The sequence below is a fragment of the Typopeltis vanoorti genome, chromosome 20 (genome assembly GCF_054136105.1).
Source record: "Typopeltis vanoorti isolate ZY-2024b chromosome 20, IOZ_Tvanoo_1.0, whole genome shotgun sequence".
In the NCBI taxonomy this organism is placed as follows: Eukaryota; Metazoa; Arthropoda; class Arachnida; order Uropygi; family Thelyphonidae; genus Typopeltis; species Typopeltis vanoorti.
Genome location: NC_143568.1, coordinates 18,198,368 through 18,220,423, shown reverse-complemented (window position 1 = coordinate 18,220,423; position 22,056 = coordinate 18,198,368). Strand labels below are relative to the sequence as shown.

At 35.8% G+C, this 22,056-nt stretch overlaps 1 protein-coding gene across 1 annotated transcript in view; it reads left to right on the top strand.

The window, feature by feature from the left end:
• Positions 1-22,056, top strand: part of LOC150095261 (F-box only protein 32) — a 357,698-nt gene that overhangs the window by 182,848 nt on the left and 152,794 nt on the right. Inside the window, exon 4 of the mRNA XM_090409832.1 lies at positions 11,269-11,361. Coding sequence (XP_090265958.1) covers positions 11,269-11,361 — 93 coding nt within the window. The remainder of the gene's footprint in view (positions 1-11,268; positions 11,362-22,056) is intronic.

The following is a 22,056-nucleotide window of genomic DNA, read 5'->3' as shown; positions in this document are numbered from 1 at the left end:
GTTTTCAGAATTCATTGTGTTGTCCTCACAATTTTGGCAATGTCTTTTAAATTTCAGATCCACCATCATTTCAAGATCTCTTATTTCCTCCACCTCCAACAATATGTCCCCACAAAGAGCAAATTCCATATTCCATCTTTGTTTTCCAAATTTTAAAAACTTACATTTTGCAACATTAAACTGGTATCTCCAATTCTGTGCCCATTCACTATCTATTCAAGTCTTCTTGTAAAGTCACGACTTCTGCTATACTCCTCATAGTTTGTCCTAGCTTTGCATTGTCTGCAAACAACTGAATATCCCCATTCAAATATTCCCCAATATCATTAACATACAGGTCAAAGAGCAATGGCCCTAAAACAGACCCCTGAGGCACACCATTAGTGACTTTTCCTCTTCTGGGATGTTGCTCCCCATACACAACTTGATACCTATCAGACAGTCAATCTCCAATCCATTGCACTAGTCTAATATCCAGTCCCATCTGCTCTAGTTTGACTATCAATTTATCATGTGGTTATCCATCAAAAGCCTTTGTAGAGTCTAGATATACTGCTCATTAAATATCTCAACTATATCCTTCATAACAGTTGTTCTTATACCATTTTCTCCAATCCGTGCCATCCTACCATATCGTTCTTATTTTTGCTAGCTACATATTGAACGAGCTCCCTGGGAATTTTTTGTTTCATAAGCTAACTGCTGTTCATACTGAACTTTTGCTATCCTTACCAACCAAGTAACCTCCGTTCCTGTACTTTGTATTACTCATGTAATTGATTATTACTACTCTCCTCTTATATTACCTCCATAATGCCTTTTTTTCCTTTGTATTGCATGCTTAATCTATTCGTTCATCCATTTCACACCCACCTTATTTAATCTTCTGACCTTTGGAATACATTTAGACATTGCTTCTACTAGATAGTTGTGAATATCACCCAAGCAGCATTAATCTTCTTTCCACCCAACTCCTCATTCCATGCTACAGCTCCAAGCAGTCTTCTGAGTTTCTCATAATCACCAGCCTTATAGTTCCATGTATACCCTTTCCTCATAGAAGTCCTCATAGTGCTGGCAACCACCCAGGTAATCACTTCATGGTCACTCTCACCAACTGGAGGATGATTTGACACCTCATTTATAATAACATCTTCTGATGAGATGATCAAATCCAAGACCCTCAATCTTTGTGTGCCCTCTGTTACATATTGTCTGAGGTAGCTGTCACTCAAAAACTCATTTTCTTTACTTCCAGTTGCTATCACATCATCCCAATCTGTATTGCCATAATTAAAATCACCCATAATGATCATCCTTTTCCCATTTGCTTGACTAATTTGTTTATACATTTCCTGGTCACTGTCCTCCACATTACCAGGTCTATAGCAACATCAAATAAGGAGTATTTCATTCCATTCACCTCTATCTTGCACGATACTGCCTCAAAACCATTCATATTGAATGGTTTTGAGGCAGGTTTCATATTGAATCACACTATCTCCCCCCCCCCTTCATCTCTACCTTGCATGGACATAACTCTTTTTCAATCATCAATAGCACTTCACCTCCCTGTTTTTTCCTTTTCTATCTTCACAAAATACACCATACAAGTGCATCTCTGTTCCTCATCCAACCATGTCTTACTCATTCCAACAATTTTTGGGTGAACAAACTCAATCAATACAACCATTTAATTTCCCTTGTTTTTGACATTCCTATACAAACATTACAGCTCATTCCTTGATCATAACAAGTTTCACTGATACCACTTATTAGATGTCTTCTCCATACTTTCCTCAAGCTATTTCTTTTTCTTCATACTTTTTCCAGAACTCTCTTCAAATCCAACTGTTTTCCTTACATCCCAGGTCATCTCTTCCCTACTTGTCTACACATACAATCCCATCCTCTTGGACCATCAACCTTTTTCATGCTGTTTCCCTATCCACCCTGAGTCTCTGTTTCCTTGTTTGTCCTGCACACTTGTTCTCTCATTCTCTACACTCAATCTACTCACTTCTTCATTTGTAAGCACCACTTCAGTCTGTCCTTCATTACTCCTCCACTCTTTCACATTGCTTCTTACTTGCTCACATTCATTCTCTGCACTCATTCCTCTCCCTTCCAGCAGCATTCTCTCTAAATAACTTACACCAAAATCATTCAAATGCAATCCATCACTCTTATAGAGTTTATTTCTTCCTTCAAACTCATTCCACACATTAACAACCTTCACTCCTTTCTCTTCACACATTTCTGCTAACATAGCATTCATAATTCTTGCTCTCCAACTTATCTCATCGCTGTCGTACCTGGGCAACACACTGAATACCTTTTTTATCATGCTATTATCTTTTATCCTTCTCTATAAATCTCCTGATGTCCAATCTATGCTTTGTTTTTTGACATCATTATTGCCCACTTTATCATTAATTTCAATCTGTTTTTAATACCGTATAAAGATCTCCCACTTTATTGTCAATCGAACTTTTTTCTGTACTATCATTTCCACAGACTGAACATTCACACGATCTTCAACTGTGGTGTCAATTACGTCACCATGTTCCTTACTTGTATTTACTCATAATTAAGCAAGCCTCATGGTCCATCAGAATATCATACTACTTACATACCCATACTCATTCTTTTCTCTTATTCAGCCTCTCCACATAAACATCTGCGACATCTCCTCATTCATACTATACTCATGGCACCAATACCATCTTTGAGAAATCTGCTCTGTCTACCTTATTTGCCTTTATGCAGACCTATGCAATGACTTTCCCTTTACTGCCAAGTTGTATCAGTATGCTAAGTTTAATGATTTTGTAAACAAACTTAAATAAGTCCACACACTACAAGCACTGCAAGCAGACAACTTCTACCACAACTCTTACATGTAAACACACACTTATTTCCTTATTAATTAATTTAAAAAAAATTATCTGAACCAGGAGCCTTTACACGAACCTTCCAGCAAAACTCCACCTTGTCATTGTATCAGAGTCATATTTTAAACTAGAAGAATCTAGAGCATGTTGCTCAAAAGCTTTCATATATAAAAGTCAGCAATAGGAATGGTAGTGATGAGCTTATGACCATATCTTCTTTTTTTGCTATAGCAAAAAATATTATCATTAAAATTCTTCATAACACCTTAAAAATAATTTAAGCAAAACCATAGCCATTCCATATATATTAGGCATAATATTCTTTTAATATAGTTTTTTTTTCTTACAAGTACTAATAGTTTCAAGATCCCTGAGTAATGCATTTAAGTCTGGGTACGATGAGCTGTGCATGGAGTCAAGACTCATTATGGGAGGACCCATGATGAGTCTTGACTCCATGGATGTTAATAATAATAAAAAAAAAAAAAAAAAAAACTTAATATGAAGGTTCAAACATCTGGTAATTGTCTTGGTTCATTATTCAGTTCCTGATATTGTACCTCTTTGGGTGTACTGGATAATATGATGGTACTACATTATTTTACATTATTACAGACTTCTTATCAACAGTTTTTCTCCAAATTAACCATCAAGACTCCAATTTGTAATATGTTATCAGATTTTGGTCTTCTAGGGCACTTATTACTGTGTCAATCCATCCTGGGTCTTTTTCCTGCCATTCTAGCACAAAATACTTGTTTCAGTAACCTTTGCTCTCCCATTCTGACCTTTTATCACCTTAAGATTAGCTTTGTTCACACACTTACTGAATGCTGACATTGTCAAGTTTATTCTTAATATCCATGATTTTAATGATTCTGCCATTGTTCATTCCCTAAGCTTTCCCAAAACCTTCATATCTGTGGTCTTTGGTCTTTTGATCTTTGATCAAGTGTTTCATTAATAGCCCAGCTTTTTTAACTAAGTTAAAATTAGTTTGAACACCATCTTGTATATAGCTAGTTTAGTGCTTTAACTAATTTTTCTCTCATTCTATATAAATCTATTAAGTTGACTTGACTCTCTACTGTACAAGTTTTGCTTATTCTGTTGTCTATTTCCATATTTAATTTCCATCTTCACTGAAAAATTGTATTTAAATAGCTGAAATGTTTTACTTGTTCTATAGGTATTTTTGTTGAGGATGCAATGGATGTTTTCAATGTTCTTGCCTATTTTCATGGTATTTGCCCATTTTATTTTTGATTTTAATACCAAAGTTATTATATCAGTTATTTAGAGAATTTCTAGATGAATAATATTATTCTATTCTAGATGAATAACAGTGGAAATGATGTGTCAAAGTTTAACACTTTGATCTCACAGTGTTAAACCAGGTGTGAGATCAAAGCACTATGATCTCACACATGGTTTAACACTGGCCTATCTTCCTGTACCATTTTCAGTTCTAACTACTGATTTTTAACTCAAACATAGAATGTGTATTGCTTGATATGTTTTATTTACGCTATAATTGTAGCATTTTGATCAGCTTTATCTCTTGGCACTTGCCATATACCTTTTCCAGATCTACAATATGTAAATACAGATTAGTTGTTATATTCCAGTGATTTCTCATCTTTTTGTCTTAAACTAAAAATCTAATCTTGACAACCTCTCTTTGGCCTGAAACTAGCTAGTTCTCCATATTTTTTGTAGCCTTCCTCAATTTTTGAGCCTTTTTTCAAGTATGCCTCCATAATAAATCTTACCAGGAACACTATAGGAAATTCCTCTGTAATTCTCATTTGGTTTTATTTCCCTTTTTATAGATGGGCATTATGAGAGCTCTACTCCGATCATCCAGAATTTGACCCTCTGGCTAGGCCTTCTGAATTATGCAGTGTAGCCACCATAAAACTTTTATACCTCCATATTTGAGCATTTCTGTTTTAACTTTTACTCCAGTTGCATTTCCATATTTCAGGTTTTTGATGGGTCACACTTCTTGAATGCTGACAGTGTCAAATTTCTTGAGTATTATTGATATGCACTCTTGATTGCATTTCTCCTCACTGTCTTCTACCAGTGATGAATGACTATATTAGTAATAGTGGAATAGTAAGATGGGGTTGCCTTAAATTTTAAAATTTAAAAACTGAGATATGAATAAAAGATTCAAGCATAGAAATAATAGGATACTATTAAAAGATGAAAGATTATGAGAATAAATTAGGTAATTTATATTAGCGAATGTTTTACTTTAGTTGATTGTTAAATCAACTAAAAATAATAGTAAACAATCTGACATTCTACAGTATTGCAAGGTTTATCACTTCTTTCCTTGCCAACCCAATTGTAATGCCACTTATGTTGGGTCTATGATCAGATCACTTAATTGTATGAGTGTTGCTGGGATTGTCTGTATATCCATAGACAATTTTTTCCAAAAGAAAATTAAAAAAACAGACTAACCAAACCCAAAAAGTCCCAACTACAGAAATAGCAGCATGTGTACTAGAATACATTCACATTCCACAAATAGAAAAAAAAAAAAAGTAATCATTCTTAATTTTAAAATATATATATTGAAGTTAGGAATATCAGAAGCTATCGAAATGAAAACACATCGCAACACTGTCAATGCCCACTGCCCTTATTATTATTATTATTATTATTATTAAACAAGACCTCATGGAGTCAAAGACTCATCTAGGAGGTCCTTTTATCTCACACACATCTCATCATACCGGGTCTTAAACACATTCAAACTCCTTGCAGACACCACACTCTCAGGCAAGGCATTCCAATCATTCACAACTCTGCACGAAAAAAACCTGCCTCTCACTCCCCTACTCACACCCTCTTTATACAGTTTCCAGGGATGACCTCTGGTTCTCCCCTGATCTCCCACTATTCGCTGTAGAACTTCTCCACCATTGATCCTATAGCAACCCCTTACCAACTTGTAGGTCTCTATCATATCTCCCCTCTTCCTTCTCTCCACTAGTCTCTGCAAATTACATCTTTTCAATCTTTCCTCATACTCGACATTCCAGAGGTCAGAAACTACCTTAGTCAGTCGCCTTTGGACCCTTTCCAACATCTCCTCATCCTTCTGAAAACCAGGTGACCAAATCTGGGCACAATAGTCCATGTGTGGCCTAATCAAAGCCTTATACAATGGAACAAGAATCTCCCTACTTCTACACGTCAGTGTCCTCCTCATCATTCCCAGAAGTCTTTGTGTTGTCTTCACAATTTTGGCGATGTGACCCCTAAATTTTAGATCTTTATCCACTATCACTCCCAGATCTCTTATTTCCTCTACTTCCAACAATATATTCTTACCAAGCATAAATTCTGCATCCCATCTTTGTTTTCCAAATTTTAAAACCTTACATTTTGCAACATTGAACTCACACCCCCATTTGCTTGCCCAATCACTCAATTTATTCAAGTCTTCTTGCAAGGCCACAACATCTTCACTACTCTTTATGGTTCTTCCCAACTTTGCATCATCTGCAAACAACTGAATATCTCCATCCAAATCTTCGCCAATATCATTAATATACAAGTTAAATAGTAATGGCCCTAAAACAGATCCCTGAGGCACTCCACTAGTGACTTTCCTTTTCCTGGATATTGCACCCCCATACACAACTTGTTGATACCTATCAGATAGCCAGTCTCCAATCCAATGCACTAATCTAATATCCAACCCCATCTGCTCTAGTTTGACTGTCAACTTATCATGAGGCACTCTATCAAAAGCTTTTGCGAAATCCAAGTATATTACTGTGTATCCTTCTCCTCTGTCCAAGGAAGCAGTCACTTTATTGTAATAAGTAAGTAGATTACTAAAACACGACCTCCCTTTAGCAAATCCATGCTGTCCATCAAAGATTATACCATTGTTGTCAACCCAACTCTGGATTCTAGCTCTCACAAGCTTCTCCAACAACTTAACCACAACACCCGACACACAGATAGGCCTATAGTTTGATGCTTGAGTTCGATCACCTCCTTTATGAAGTGGCACAATCTTGCCCTCCTTCCACTCTTTAGGAACTTGACCAAGTGCAAGACTCGTATTAAAAAAATATGTCAAGGCAGGTGTCAACTCTCTGGCACATTCCTTCAGAATACGTGGTGATATATTATCAAGTCCCACAGCCTTATTTACATCTAGTTTACTCAACTCCCCAAACACCTCTTGCTCACTTACAGTCAGTCTCTCCTCCCCATCATCAACTGCTCTTAATCTCTCCATGAAGTCACATTCACAAGATTGAAAGATCTTTATGAACTGCTCATTAAGTATCTCCACCACACATTCTGCAACAGCTGTCTTTATACCATTTCCTCCAATCAATGTCATCCTTCCATAATCATTCTTTCTTTTGCTGGCTACATATCGAAAGAACTCCCTAGGATTCTTTTTAGCTTCATTAGCTAACTGCTGTTCATACCTCTCTTTAGCTACTCTCACCAACCAAGTCACTCTCCTTGCCTGGTCTTTGTAGAACTCATGAAATTGGTTACTTCCACTTCTCTTATGCTGCCTCCACAATGCCCTTTTTCTCTGTATTGCATGCTTAATCTCTTTATTCATCCATCTCACACCTAACTTATTTAACCTTCTCACCCGTGGTATACATTTAGACATTGCATCCACTAAATATTTTTTGAAAATCCCCCAAGCTGCATTGATCTCTTTTCCAGCTAACTCCTCATTCCATGCTACACCTGCAAGCTGTCTCCTGAGCTCTTCATAATCACCCCCCTTGTAGTTCCACATACACCCTTTTTTCATAGGGGTCCTTGCACTGCTGGCAACCACCCAAGTAATCACCTCATGGTCACTTTCACCAATTGGTGGATGATTTGATACCTCATTGATAATTACATCCTCCGATGAGATGACCAAATCCAAGACCCTTAATCCTCTTGTGCCCTCTGTTACATACTGTCTGAGGTAGTTATCCCTCAAAAACTCAAGAAACTCATTTTCTTTACTTCCAGTTGCTATCTCTTCATTCCAGTCTATATTGCCATAATTAAAATCACCCATAATGATCACCCTTTTCTTATTTGCTTGGCTTATTTGACTATACATTTCACTATCACCACCATCCACATTACCAGGTCTATAACAACATCCCACCAAGTATTTGATTCTATTCACCTCTATCTCACACCATACTGCCTCAAAACCACTGGCCCCATTTCCCCCTTGCATCTCTACCTTGTATGGACATAACTCTTTCTCTATCATCAATAGCACTCCCCCTCCCTTTTTACCCCTTCTATCCTCACGAAACACATCATACCTTTCCATCTCTATTCCTGTCAGGATGTCATCCTCATCTAACAATGTCTCACTTATTCCGACAATCTCTGGGTGCACAGACGCAATTAGTGCAACCATTTCATCCGCCTTGTTTCTTATACTTCTAGCATTGGTATACAAACACAACAACTCATTTCTGGATCTACAGCTAGTTCCACTGATACCACTCACTCGATGTGATCTCTCCATGCTGGACTGGGGCCATTTCCCTTTCTGCTTCTTCATTTTAGAACCCTTTGCAATTCCATCTGTTTCCTTTTGATCCCTGATCATCCCATTACTTTCCTGCCTACACATTCTCTCACCTCCTCTTGGAGCATCCACCTTTCTCACGCTGTGTATCCCTGTCCACCCTGAGCCTCCCCGTTTCCCTGCTCCTCTTGCACACCCATTTGTTATATGGGTGTGCTTCCTTTTATGTTATATCTGAGGTTTGGCAGCTTCCCCAACAACAAAACCTTCAATCAAAATATCTTTACAGCATTGACATAACCTATGTAATGTGCACTATAAAATTGTTTTTATTCTGATGACAACTTTCTTGAAATGATCTTACTTCATCCTGTAAATTGATTTCATCTTTCATTTTTATATTTTTATGTCTTACTTTCAAGGCCTTTACAGTTCTAGATTTTAATCTTTTAATATTTTCATTTTTAATTTTTTACGTTTTATAGTGTATTTACTATTAATATCACATAATTACCAAATTTATTCTCATCCACATGTCTCTTTTAATAGTATTCTATTATTTTTATACCTTAAATTTTTATTCATATCTGCTTTTAAATTTTAAAATTCAATGAATCTTCACCTTGTTATTCTACCTGTCACTGATATCATATTCATTCATCACCATCTACAATCTCCACTCTGGATTTCAAAGATTATTCTCAAAACTACAGCAAAGGCAGGCAATATATGATATTTTCCATTGTATGAAGTACAATGTGTCACCTATATATGATATTTTCATTAATTTTTTTTTTTTTTTTTTTAATTTAAAGGGTTGCAGTCAAAAGAACTTCTGATCCAAGGGTACTCCATAATGTAAATGCTTTGCTTATTTCTTTATATCAAAGATTACAAAAAAAGAAACATGAACCATAAGTTCAGAGACAATATGAAGTCTCCTTGATTTTACTTTATTTTCCTTGACCGCCTCTTTAACTTCTTGAATCCACCTTGAGTTCCGATTTAATGTTTTCCCAAGGGTCTGCCACTGTATCTCCAAGCTGTCGTTCTTGTTTTCAAATTGATTTTTTTTCTCCGCTTGAATAATATTTATGTATTTGAATCTACAGTTCACCTGTGCAAGCTGCTCAACTTTTATTTTCAGTATATTCAATTTTATCCTGTTCAAAAATAAATGGATGAGATTGCAATTTTCTTCCTATTTCAAATCCACTGTATATGCATGTTCCACGAGAACCACTGTATATGCATATCCCAAACCGGCATGAAGACATCACTCTCAACAATAATGTAGTCAATCTGACTTTTATTTTTTGCCTCTTTCCTTGTGAATTTGCACACTTTTTGTTGGAATGTGGAAAGAAGGTAAGAGAGTGGAAGGAAGGTTAATTTGTTCCACTGCATAAAAGTGGTGATAAGGCTAAAGCTACAAATTATAGATCAATCTGTATATCTGGAGTTGTGGTTAAAGTAATGGTTAAAATAAAAAAATTCACAAAGAAAGAAGACAAGAAATAAGAAAAGTCAGATTGACTACATTATTGTTGAGTGATGTCTTCATGCTGGTTTGGGATATGGAGAGGAAGATAGAACAAGAGGCCATCCCTGGAAACTGTATAAGGAGAGTGTGAGCAAAGGAATGAATAGTTTGAGCTTTGTTGCAATAGCATGTACCTCCTGTGATGAGTCTGACATCTACGGAGGTCGGATGTTAATAATAATAATATCTAGTCCATGTCCTGAATAGAAATCCAGTGGGTACTAACCATTATTATTATTATTACATTTGCTATTTTCTCCAAATATTTCCAAACATTTCTTCAGATGACTACCTTTTTTTCTTCATGTCAGCTGGCTTGTCTGCATCGAAAAATTTTTCCTTCTTTCTTTGGGACCATAAGCAAAGACAAGTCGGTGTTCTGTTCCCCATCCTGTATTTATCCATATAACTCGACTTCATATTGCCTGCCATTCAAGATTACTTCATGTCTACTATTGAATGTTAAAACTACTCCTTTTTTGTGATCATTATTACCTGAATCTTGTGTTTATTGCTTAGTAGAATCTCACCTGTTTTTGTTGTCTTTGTTTGGTAACACTGATATTGATCTGGTACATATCCACTTCTTCTGTTAGTTCCTTTTTGATGGTTGTGTTGGTGTTGAACTTGAAATCTGCTGACATTGAGTTGAAATTTTTTTCCAGTTGACTTTTTACTATTCACCATAGTTCCTTGAAACAGTAGGGACCTTGTTTAACTGGCAATGTCACATACAGCATAAAACTTTATCTTGTACTGTAATTTTGTTTTGGTTTAAGCCAGTAAGAATGTGGTTTGGCCAGCTAAATCACAAATTGTTAGCTGATCCTTGTTCCTTTGATATCCAGGTAAATACATACTAATGAGTTGCACCATGAGAAGATGAGGATTGAACAGTAGATTTAGAAGCCTTGGTCACTTCTGCATTCCTTAGAGGTCTTGGAGTTATCCATCTTTGACTCTTGACTGACCACTATCTTCATTTCTGTTAGTTGTTGCTGTAATAACTTCATAATTTCCTATAATGAATGCTGATTGGCATGTAACTGAAAGGAGTTTTAACTCGCTCTGATTTTTATGTATTTCAACATAAATATTGCTTTGATCCTGAAGGTAAGCTTTCTTCCATATTCTTATGTAAACTTAGAAGTGCTCTTACAAGATAACATTTTATTCCTGTCTGACTTAGAAATATGAACATAGGTTTTGTGCATATAAAAAAAAATATGTATTGTGAAGAATTTAAGGTCATAAAAATATGTAGTACTGTGGTATATCTTTTGTAGGTTGCTGGTTATAATACCATCAGTGAAGCTTTTCGAAGATTAGACTTCAGGAATGCAGTTCGGGATATTCGTAGGTTTCACTACATATGTAAAGTAAGTCTTTCTGTTAACTTGATGTATATATAAATATTGCTTATACATTTCTGTATTCATTTTATCCATCTTCTTATATAGTCCATTGTCAGTATATGAATTGAAGGGGTAGAGGAAACCGCAATATGAACATTTATGCTCAGCTTAAAAAAAAATTATAACTCTTAGAGAAAAGTAAAAATAACTATATTGCTAATGCATATGCCTACTGAACTTGGAATTTTGATCAAAATTTACAGGATTACCTATTAAAGGCAGACTACCTTAACAGAAATGTAGAGATCAGCCTGGCTGAGGCTTATGATGTATTAGAATATAAAAAATACCCGTGGGCTTATACACAATGTTGGGAATATAAACAGTTACTTAACTCTTGTGTTTAAACTTGTATTTAGAAATCCCTAACATTCTCATTTCTGTATGCACTAAACCATGAGTAACATCCAGTGTGTGTTAATCTGCCAATATCATTAGCAGATTCTTTTCACTTATTTATGAGGGTGGTCTGAAAAGTTCTTCGCCTAACAATTAAAAACGAATTTATAATTTCAAAATTATTTTTATTTTGCAACATAATCTCCCTTAAAACTAATACATTTATGGCAGTGATGCTCCAGGGCCATTATCCTGTCCCTACAGTGGTTCTCAGTAAGATCTCCAAAATACTCCTCTAAAGCTGCAATCACCTCTTGATTTGAAGAAAAACGCTAACCAGCGAGGAAGACTTTTAGTTTTGGGAAGAGATAGAAGTTAGAGGAAGCCAAATCCGGGGAATAGGGTGGATGTTTCAACAGTTCATAGTGCATATCCCTTAATTTTCCCATTGCCAGAACAACTTTGTGGGCAGGTGCATTGGCCTGATGAAAGATGATTTTATTCTTCTCCAAACCAGGTCTTTTCTCACAAATGTTTTGTCTAGTCTGGTTCAAAGATCAGAATAATATTCCCCAGTTATTGTTTTATCATTTTAAAGATAATAATAAACAAAATGCCTTGAGCATCCCAAAACACTGATGCCATGACTGTTGATGATGGAACCAACTTTGTCTTCTTTGACACTAAACAACCGGCTTTTGTCCACTGTTTCAACTGCTGTTTGGATTCTGGTGTGTAATGTGAATCCAAGTCTCATCGATAGTAATAAATTGACACACAAAATCAGTTTTATTCTTGTTAAAATGCCCCAAGCATTGTTCAGAGTTTTTCATGCGAATGCGGTTTTGATTTGCTGTGAGCAAGCGGGCACCCATCATGTGCAAAGCTTTTTCATTTGCAATTCTTTATGCAAAATATATCCTACACGTTCTTTTGAAATGCCTATAGTCTCAGCAATTTCACGCACTTTGACTCGCCAGTCATCCATAGATAATTCTGAGATGGATTTGAGAAGATTATTTGTCTGGTAATGTTCTCTCATGGGATCTCTTTGAAGTTCAGAGTAAGTATTACAATCTAATAATTCACCGATCTTGAGGCGATAATCGATTATATTCAAGATGACAGTGCCCTTCCCTTTGTGAGCTGGCAAAATGATGATATCTCTATTATCTCGCAGTTGATGAATAGCACCTCTTCATCCACTTATTCCACGTTTATATGACCTTCTGAAGATCCACAAAGAAAACACTTCTTTCAGACGAAGTTGAAGGCATTGATTCCCCTACATACAATCTCTTGAAATATCTCACTTCCTCCTTGAAACATCTCACAGGAAAATTCTTTTCCTGTGAGATGTTTCAAGATTCTATATCAAGAACTCTGTTGATTTTATCTTGAAGATCAAGAACATCCAACTTATCCAAGCAGACAGAATGGTCAGCTTCAACATAGTCTCACTGTTCACCAACGTTCCCACCCAGGAAGTCCTTAGTCTTTTAAAAAAAAAGTTATCTATGAAGATTTTCACCTTACTTGTTTATTGTGTGGATTCAGGCTACTTCTTATTTGAAGACAAGATTTACAAACAGAACAGCAGTTTGGCCATGGGTGGTCCATTGTGTCTGGTGCTTGCCAATGTTTTTCTTGAAGATTTTGAAGAAAAAGCCATTTCCTCAGTTATGCTGAAACCCAAAATCTGGGTGCATTACATGGGTGGCATTTTCCTAATTTGGGAAATTGGCTCGGAAAACTTGCAAACCTTTCTGGATCGTTTAAACAATTTTTATCAAAATATAAACTTCACATCCAAACCAGAAGTTAGTGGTGTTTTGGCTTTTCTAGATATAAAACTTACTAGAACAACTGATGGTCTCAAGATTTATATTTTTAGAAAGCCAACACACACCAATAGATACATACGTGCTTCGTCTCACCACTACCCCCCCTCAAAAATTAGGAATTATTTCCCCACTACTTCATCGGGCGAGATCCTTCTTCTCAGAAGAAGAGGAACTTCAACATGAATTTAGTTATTTCAAAAGGATTTTCTTAAATAATGGTTACTCTCCTAAAAGTATCTATAAGTGTCTTAGTGTGCATAGTCAACAAAGTAATGAAGATAACTCATGTGTAGAGTCTTAAGTGCTGTGAGAACATTATGTTGGAGGTTTAATGGATTTTTTACAACACTCAAAAAGAATTAAAATAGAATTTAATACTTCCTATATTTCGTCCTAGTCACTAGGACATCTACGGGGATTACAAAAACAATTAATGTAACATGCACACAAAAACTTACAATACTAAGCCCAACCACGTGGGTGACACTAAAGTGATCCTAAACTGACACTAAACTGTCCTAGTGACTAGGACGAAATATAGGAAGTATTAAATTCTATTTTAATTCTTTTTGAGTGTTGTAAAAAATCCATTAAACCTCCAACATAATGTCCTCACAGCACTTAAGCCTCTACACAAGAATTCTAATCATCCATGGAGAAGATTTAGCACGCAAATCCAAGCAATACGGTAAGTCAAATCTACGACTATCTAGACAACTAAATAGGCTGGCTTTTTTAAAAAGATGTCGGGATACAAGAGTGATACCGAACTGCGTTAAAATGAAGATCAATTTCCATTCCAAAAAAGCACTCCGTAGATATAAACGTGCCAGCCTGGCATTACTACGCGAGCAAATCGCCTCTACTTGTGCTGCCCTCGCAGTGACGAATGCCGCCATTGGCTCATTACATTCAGAGCTCTCCACTGTTCTTAACCCTGAACTTTGGTCGATTCTCTCTGACATTTCGGAAACTTCTGCACAGAGAGAATTTCAAAAAATAAAAAACAAACACGTCAAGAAATACAGCAACCTGGTTAAAGACAAACCACAACCACAAATTCAACCGCTCCAGACAGTAATAAACCTCTCTTCCAAAAGGCTCGACGATGATGCCGTCGGCGCCCTTTGCCTCGGCCGTAATTTTGCCGTCGCCCCGAAAGAAGTGCCGGTGCTCGATGTAATGGTTAATGTCGAACGGGGGATCGGTCGCTTACCGTTGGAGGTAGCCAACAACATCAGACTCGACGTAGCCAACATCCTCGCTCACTCTTCACCTCCAAAAAGTAACTTATCGTATCCCCAATGCATGGCTCTCCTGAAACTACGCAAAGAAAAAAGTATCGTCATCACCAGAGCGGATAAGGGTAATGCCTCAGTCGTTCTTAATACCAGCGAATACAATCATAAAATGAACATTATCCTCCGCGATTGCGCTACCTACATCCCGCTAGAACACGACCCCACAAAAACAAGTTAAGAAATTAAAAATCTTACTTAAAAAAGTAACCTCCTGGCCCCCTGACGTCACAAAAAAACTTGAACCTTTCCGCTCCCGTCCCCCCTGAATATACGGTTTACCAAAAATCCACAAACCCAATTCCCCACTCAGGCCTATAGTAGATGCCACCAATGCACCTTGTTACAGACTGTCTAAACAGCTGGCCAACTCTCTGTCCCCCCTCACTGGAAATTCCGCTCCTATATAAAAAACTCGACCCACTTTAAAGCCCTCACAGAAAATTTAACCTTGAATAATACAGACATATTAGTAAGCTTTGATATCTCCTCTTTGTTTACCAATATTCCCTTAAATGACACTTTATCTTAGAAAACGTTTTTCCCTCTAACATCTTAGATCTCTTTTCCTTTGCCATCAACTCTGGGTATTTCTCTTGGAAGAACAAAATCTACAAGCAGATAGAGGGAACCGCCATGGGTTCCACCCCCTCCCCCTTGCCAATTTCTATATGGAAGATTTCGAAAAACGAGCCATAGACTCAGCCCCACTCAAACTTTCTATCTGGCTAAGATATGTATATGATGTGTTCTCTATTTGGCCTCATGGCCCAGACACGTTAGACTCCTTCCTCAGTCATCTCAATAGCCTGCATCCAAGAATCCAGTTTACTATGGAAAAGGAAAAGAACAGTTGTTTATCTTTCCTAGACACCTTAGTCACATGCCTGCCTAATGATACACTTGCCTTCACTGTATACAGAAAACCCACACACACAGGCAGATACATTCCCAAACTCTCCCACCACCACCCCTCGCAACAATATGGCATCATTAAAACTCTTACCAAGAGAGCCCACAATCTTTGTTCCAGTGGAACCACCCTCACTACTGAGCTTAACCACATACACAGAACTTTCCTCTCCAATGGCTACAGCGAACACAGTATCAAAATAATAATCAATTCCTCCCCCATTCCCCGTCCCTCTCGTCAACAAGAATTTAAACATGCCATCACCATACCCTACATCCGTGGCACTTCGGAAAAAATAGCCAAGATACTAAAAAAGTATAACCTACACACAGCATATAAGCCCTACCGCAAACTTGCTACCCTTATCCGTTCTACGAAAGATCAGCTCCCTCCTCTCTCTCTGCCTGGAGTTTACAAAATACCCTGTTCCTGTAAGCTTGCATACTTTGGACAGACAGGCAGATCAGCATCCATCCGCCTGGAGGAACACAAGTCGTACATCGTTAAACACAACTATGGTCATTCAGGCTTGGCTGACCATGTTTTGGACACCACCCACAGAGTATCATGAAAGAAAACCACCATGCTCCACCACAGCACATTCAAGAAAGAGAGACTTTTCTTAGAAGCAGCAGCAGCTCTCAGAAACCAACCAAATCTTAATAAATACGGTTGCATTAAGCTTCCGAAGATTTGGGAAACACTCATCACCAGAGGTCCCACCTTGCATTCCAGGCCACTTACTACCGCCCTTAGAGGGCGCTCCACCTAGATAGGACTTTAGTGTTACCCACCTGGTTGGGCTTAGTATTGTAAGTTTTTGTGTGCGTGTTACATTAATTGTTTTTGTAATCCCCGTAGATGTCCTAGTGACTAGGACGAAATATAGGAAGTATTAAATTCTATTTTAATTCTTTTTGAGGGTTGTAAAAAATCCATTAAACCTCCAACATAATGAAGATAACTCAAACCCCGTAGCCTCCATCACCTTACTGTATATAAGTTCTCTTTCTCCTAAACTGTAGAAAATCCTGAAGGAAATTCAATGTTAAAACATATTTCTCCACCTTTTTAAAACTCCGATCTTGCCTCAGTCAACCTAAAGTAAAACACAATCTTCTTCAGTTCCCAGGAGTATACAAAATCATTTGCAGTTGCGGCAAACCGTATTATGGCCAGACAGAAAAGTTCATCTCTCTCTCAGCCTAGAAAAACATTGTGACATTTCTTACAAAAGAACCTGTGCTAGTGCCCCCTTATCTAGCCATGTTTTATTCTCTGCCAATACCAATGTTGAAGGACAACAAAAACAAATAGACTGGAACTTAACTTCAAACATCCATAAATGCTCCAATGAATTAGAGAGATGTATCTTGGAATCCAAACAAATAGCTCTTGACCCTGCTCATCTCAACAGCAATCTCAGTTACAGCCTACCCGATTCACTTAGCGCTGTAATCCAGTTTTGGAGTACTCATGATATCATTCACATACAAAGTGCTTCATCCAGAACTAACACTCAGACTCCTTTTCTAACACAACTACTACTTGTTCTAAACTCTGTGCTTGTTAAAGTACAATGTTTTTTAAGATGTTTACTCCCTGATACTGTATTCACCTGATGAAGTCAGCATTTCAGATGAAACTAGTAGTGAAACCTTATTAAATCTCTTATAATTTTTCTCGGTGTTTAAGTCAGTTAATAATTATAAACATGTCATTAAACCAAGTCAATTACTCTAAATAAATATGTATGTGTATATATATATATATATATATATATATATATATATATCATCATCATCATCAAATTCCTGCCATGTACCCTCAAGGGGTGTACAGGATATGATAGTACTACATGAAAATTTACATCATTACTAACTTCCTATCTACAATTTTCCTCCAAATTAGTGTGTTACTTGTCAAGACTCCAACATTATCACATCTTATATTTCTATCATATAAGGAACTTTGTACAGTAATCTCATTATGACTAGAAAATCTGAATCTCAGATTATGACTAGAAAAAATCTAGTCATAACCTGCTAACCACACTTTTACACAATTTCCATGGATGACTGCTCATTCTCTCGTTTCCTGCCATGTACTGTAAAAGTTTCTACAGTGCCAATCCTATAAAAACCCCTTTAATTTATATGTTTTTGTAATGCTCCTCTCTTTTTTTTTTTCCTATCAGCTAGTTTTTGAAGTCTGCAGATTATCAGTCTATTCTCATAGGGAGCATTCCATAGATCTGGCACGATCTTTGTCACTCACTTCTGGATCCTCTCCATCACTTCGTCTGCATGGAATTTGGGTGTCCAGATAGGCCTTATTAAAGCTTTGTATAGGGAAACAATAGCTTCTCTATCTCTGCTTGTTAGTGCTGTTTTGGGGGGAATGGCTACAATAAGAAAACAGTTCACAAGATCCTCAATAAAAATTGGCATTTTTATGGATTTTAAAACGCTACTTAAATATAACATCAAGACAAGCTTCAAACCCCTGACAAAAATTAAGAAATTTACTTAGCTCTACCAAAGATCCTCTTCCATACCTGGCCCACCGAGGGGTTTACAAAATTCAATTTGTGTTCATCTTTTCTGTTTGTAAAATTGTAAATTTTACAAACAGAAAAGATGAACACAAATGCCACATTAAATACGTCTACTATGGTAAAACAGGCCTATCAGACTACACACTCAAAACATACCACAGAATTGACTGAAAACACACCAACTCCTTGTACACAAAAACCTGGTTTGAAAGAAAATTCAAAGAAGCTTGTGAAATGCTGAAACATCATCCAAATCTGAACAAAAATGGTGGATTAATTATTCAAAGAATGTGAAGCACCCATTTTCAATCTGTATAGAAACCAGAACAACTCCAAACAGAAGAAAATCTCAATACGAAAGGTCTTTAGAAATTGTTTAATGTAGTTGTGTTTTTATTTTATTTTTAACTTTTTTATTTTTTTTTCACCAGAGGTCAGGCTAGGCTAAATGATTAACAAGCATTTAGATTCATCTTTCTTTTGTATAGTGCAGTGTCATGTAGCTTGTATCTTATACATATATATTTTTCTGAATGATGAACTTAATACAGAGATCAAAACGTCGAATATTACTTTCCTAATGTTAAGTAAAGTAATTAGTTTAACACATGTGTTGTGTCTCCATAAATTCTTCACTATGAATTTACTAATCAAGTTTCTCCTTCCATGCAATTTGTCTTGTCACTACTTTTCTGTGTGCTGCTCATACATTTCAGCTCACCACACAACATATTATATAGTTCATTATTCTTTACATATGTCAATCATGAACTTTTATCTCAAATGTATTTTCTCCTCATTATCACAAGGACATCATCAGTAAGAGAAGACCAGACTAGTTGATAACATCCAACAGACAAGAGTCACATTTATTCTGTTTAATAAATCACAGCTGAGTAAATAGAATACACTATTAGTATTCAAGAGAAATAATGGTTAGTTTTTGTAATTCAAATACAGGGTTAAAAAAAAAATCTTGATTTACTTTCAAAACTTTGAGATAGGCAAGAAGCTGGGTTAAGATTTTGGCAGTGTTATAAAGTTTTACAAATTTTGAGGAACAGACATGCAAATTTTAAATTAATGTCTACAGGCTCAGTTCTCTTATGTTTTGTCATTCTGTCTTATTCCTTAGTCCAAAGTTTGATACAATGCTTTTGAAGGCTTTCTTGTGTTCAGCTAAATGAGACATCGATCTGATAGGCTATTGTTATTTAAGAATGTAGAAAACAATGAGTGGAATTTTTTATTATTATTATTTTTTTAAGCCTTTTTATGACAAATCTCAAACTTTGAGCTATACAGACTCATCCAGAGCAGGCTTTTACATTCAGGTCTGCAGAGCAAGTAAAAAGAGGTATTTAGACAAATAAAAAGGTAATCCTAATATTGTTATACTCCATATTATTATATCTCCATGGAGTCAGAAGACATTGGAGAGAGTCCAGAGGTGAGCGACTAAGACAATTTGAGGACTTTGGACTGCTGGCTATGGAGAGAGGTTGGAAAAAATGTGGATTGCAGAGTTTGGTGGATAGGAGGAAAAGAGGTGATATGATAGAGACGTTTAAGTTAGTGTGAGGATTTATTTGATTAATCCACATGAAATTAATCAGATTATGTAAGAGTGTGTTGAAAAGGGATGTGAGGTGTAGATTTTTTACATGGAGAATTGGCAGTGAATGGAACATATTATCAGAATGTGTTGTTGATGCAAGCAGTGTTAAGGATTTTGTCATTTGTATGATAAATATGTTCAGTTGAATGAACCTACCACGATGAGTTTGACTCCATGGAGGGTGCAACAACAATAATAATAATAATAATCAGGGCCGGCTCTAGGAATTTTGTCACCCCGTGCAACAGGATATTTTGCTGTCCCTTCTCCCTAAAAAAAAAAAAAAAAAACCTCTTATTTTAGAGTTTTTTAGGGGGAAAAACTTATTAATCTTTTAATGACGTCTTAAAAGCTATGATGTTAAGCTAGGCTTCAACATGTCTCATTATAAATTCTAAATAATAGCATTAGCTAATGAAAATTCATAAGTTAATGAAAAATGATCATAAACTATATTTTTTACAGAAAGAGAAGATAAAATAAATTACATGTAAGTAATTTATTTTAATGGTGGAATTTTGTTCTGAAAATGTGCATCTGTATCGGTAATTAAAATAAAGCGAAGACAAGTATACTTGTCATACGCAGAGTAAATGCACGTGCTGTAAATTTTAATTAAATTATAACGAAGTGATAATTATTAAAAGTTAGTTTATTTAAAAATTCAATTTTTATTGCTTCAGAATTCATTAATATCACAAATACTATCAACACAACCTAAAAAGTATTGTTTTTTAAAAACTATAAAAAATCCACGAACATAGAAAAAAGTATACCAATTTGTGGTATGATTGTAGTTTATAAAAATTCAGATTCGACTTGCTAAAAAAAAACAACAACAAATTAATTAGGAGCATGTTGCATGATCTTTAAGTTTTCTGTAGAGTTTTCATTGGGCGCATTTGCACAGTTCTCAAGAAATGATTTGAATTGCATGCAATGGTAATTTATTTGCTTCACATATAAAATACCATTGCATGCATTATTTTCATAAAAAATGCAAAACAATCATTGATCATTAGATTCCTTTATAATAATAGAAATCTATTTTTTAATTTTTACTAAAATTTTAATTTTTATCACAAAGGGTAATTTATTTTTTCACATGACAAGTATACTCATTGAACACCATTAAAGGGTTAAAAGAAAGAATGAAAATAATGTATTACTATTAACTTACATGTAAGTAATGCTCATCATGTCATGTAGAATGAAGAACTGCTAAATCACAAACACATAACTATGGTGTGTATATACACCATAAAAAGATCGGGTCTCTTTTTATGCAGTAGATATGTTCCACAGAAAACCACAAAAAAAAAAAAAATCGCACAAAAAAGGCCTAACTTACGTTGAAAAATTAGGGATATGTTCCATAATTTTCTAAAACGGCATAAAACCGTAGCAATGAATTAAAATAAACCTAAAATCGCATAAAAAAGTTTATGAAAATTCAGGAAATTAAGAATGCCTAAGTTTGTTTTAAAGCTTTATTCATTTAATTTTATTGAAAAGTAACGATTTTTTTTTACATTTTGTCATCAGAATTATCGTCGCTATTATACAATATTCGGGAATGTTTGCAAACTGGTGCAAAATCACTTTCATCGCCAGAAGAGATGGTCTGCGCAAGAGATCTGTATGGTAAAGGCAATGGTTCTTCACAAACAGAATTCTGTGCTTGATTTTTTTCTGATAATGTAATCAGTGGTTAAACTTTGCGATGATGATTTCAATAATTATTTATACATCTTGCGATATCCAGACATACAGTTCTTCAGTTCACATTGGAATTTAAAGGCTCGTTCAGAATTTGTGTCATTAACAAAAAAATGATTTTCCTTATTGCACAGTTCAAGACCTTCTCGAATTATATTTGCAGTAAGGGGAACAGGTTTTTCTGAATACTTTCTTCCAAGTTCGTATTGTAGAGTGAAAGCTTGTTTTGAAACCGCAGTGCCATGATTTTTTAAAAGTAAATAGTCCTACAGATTTAAATTTTAATATGAATAAGAGACAAGAGACTTTGTTTAATTTTGCTGTTAAGAAATCTCTTATTGAAGGTGTTTGTCACACAACAGATAGTGATG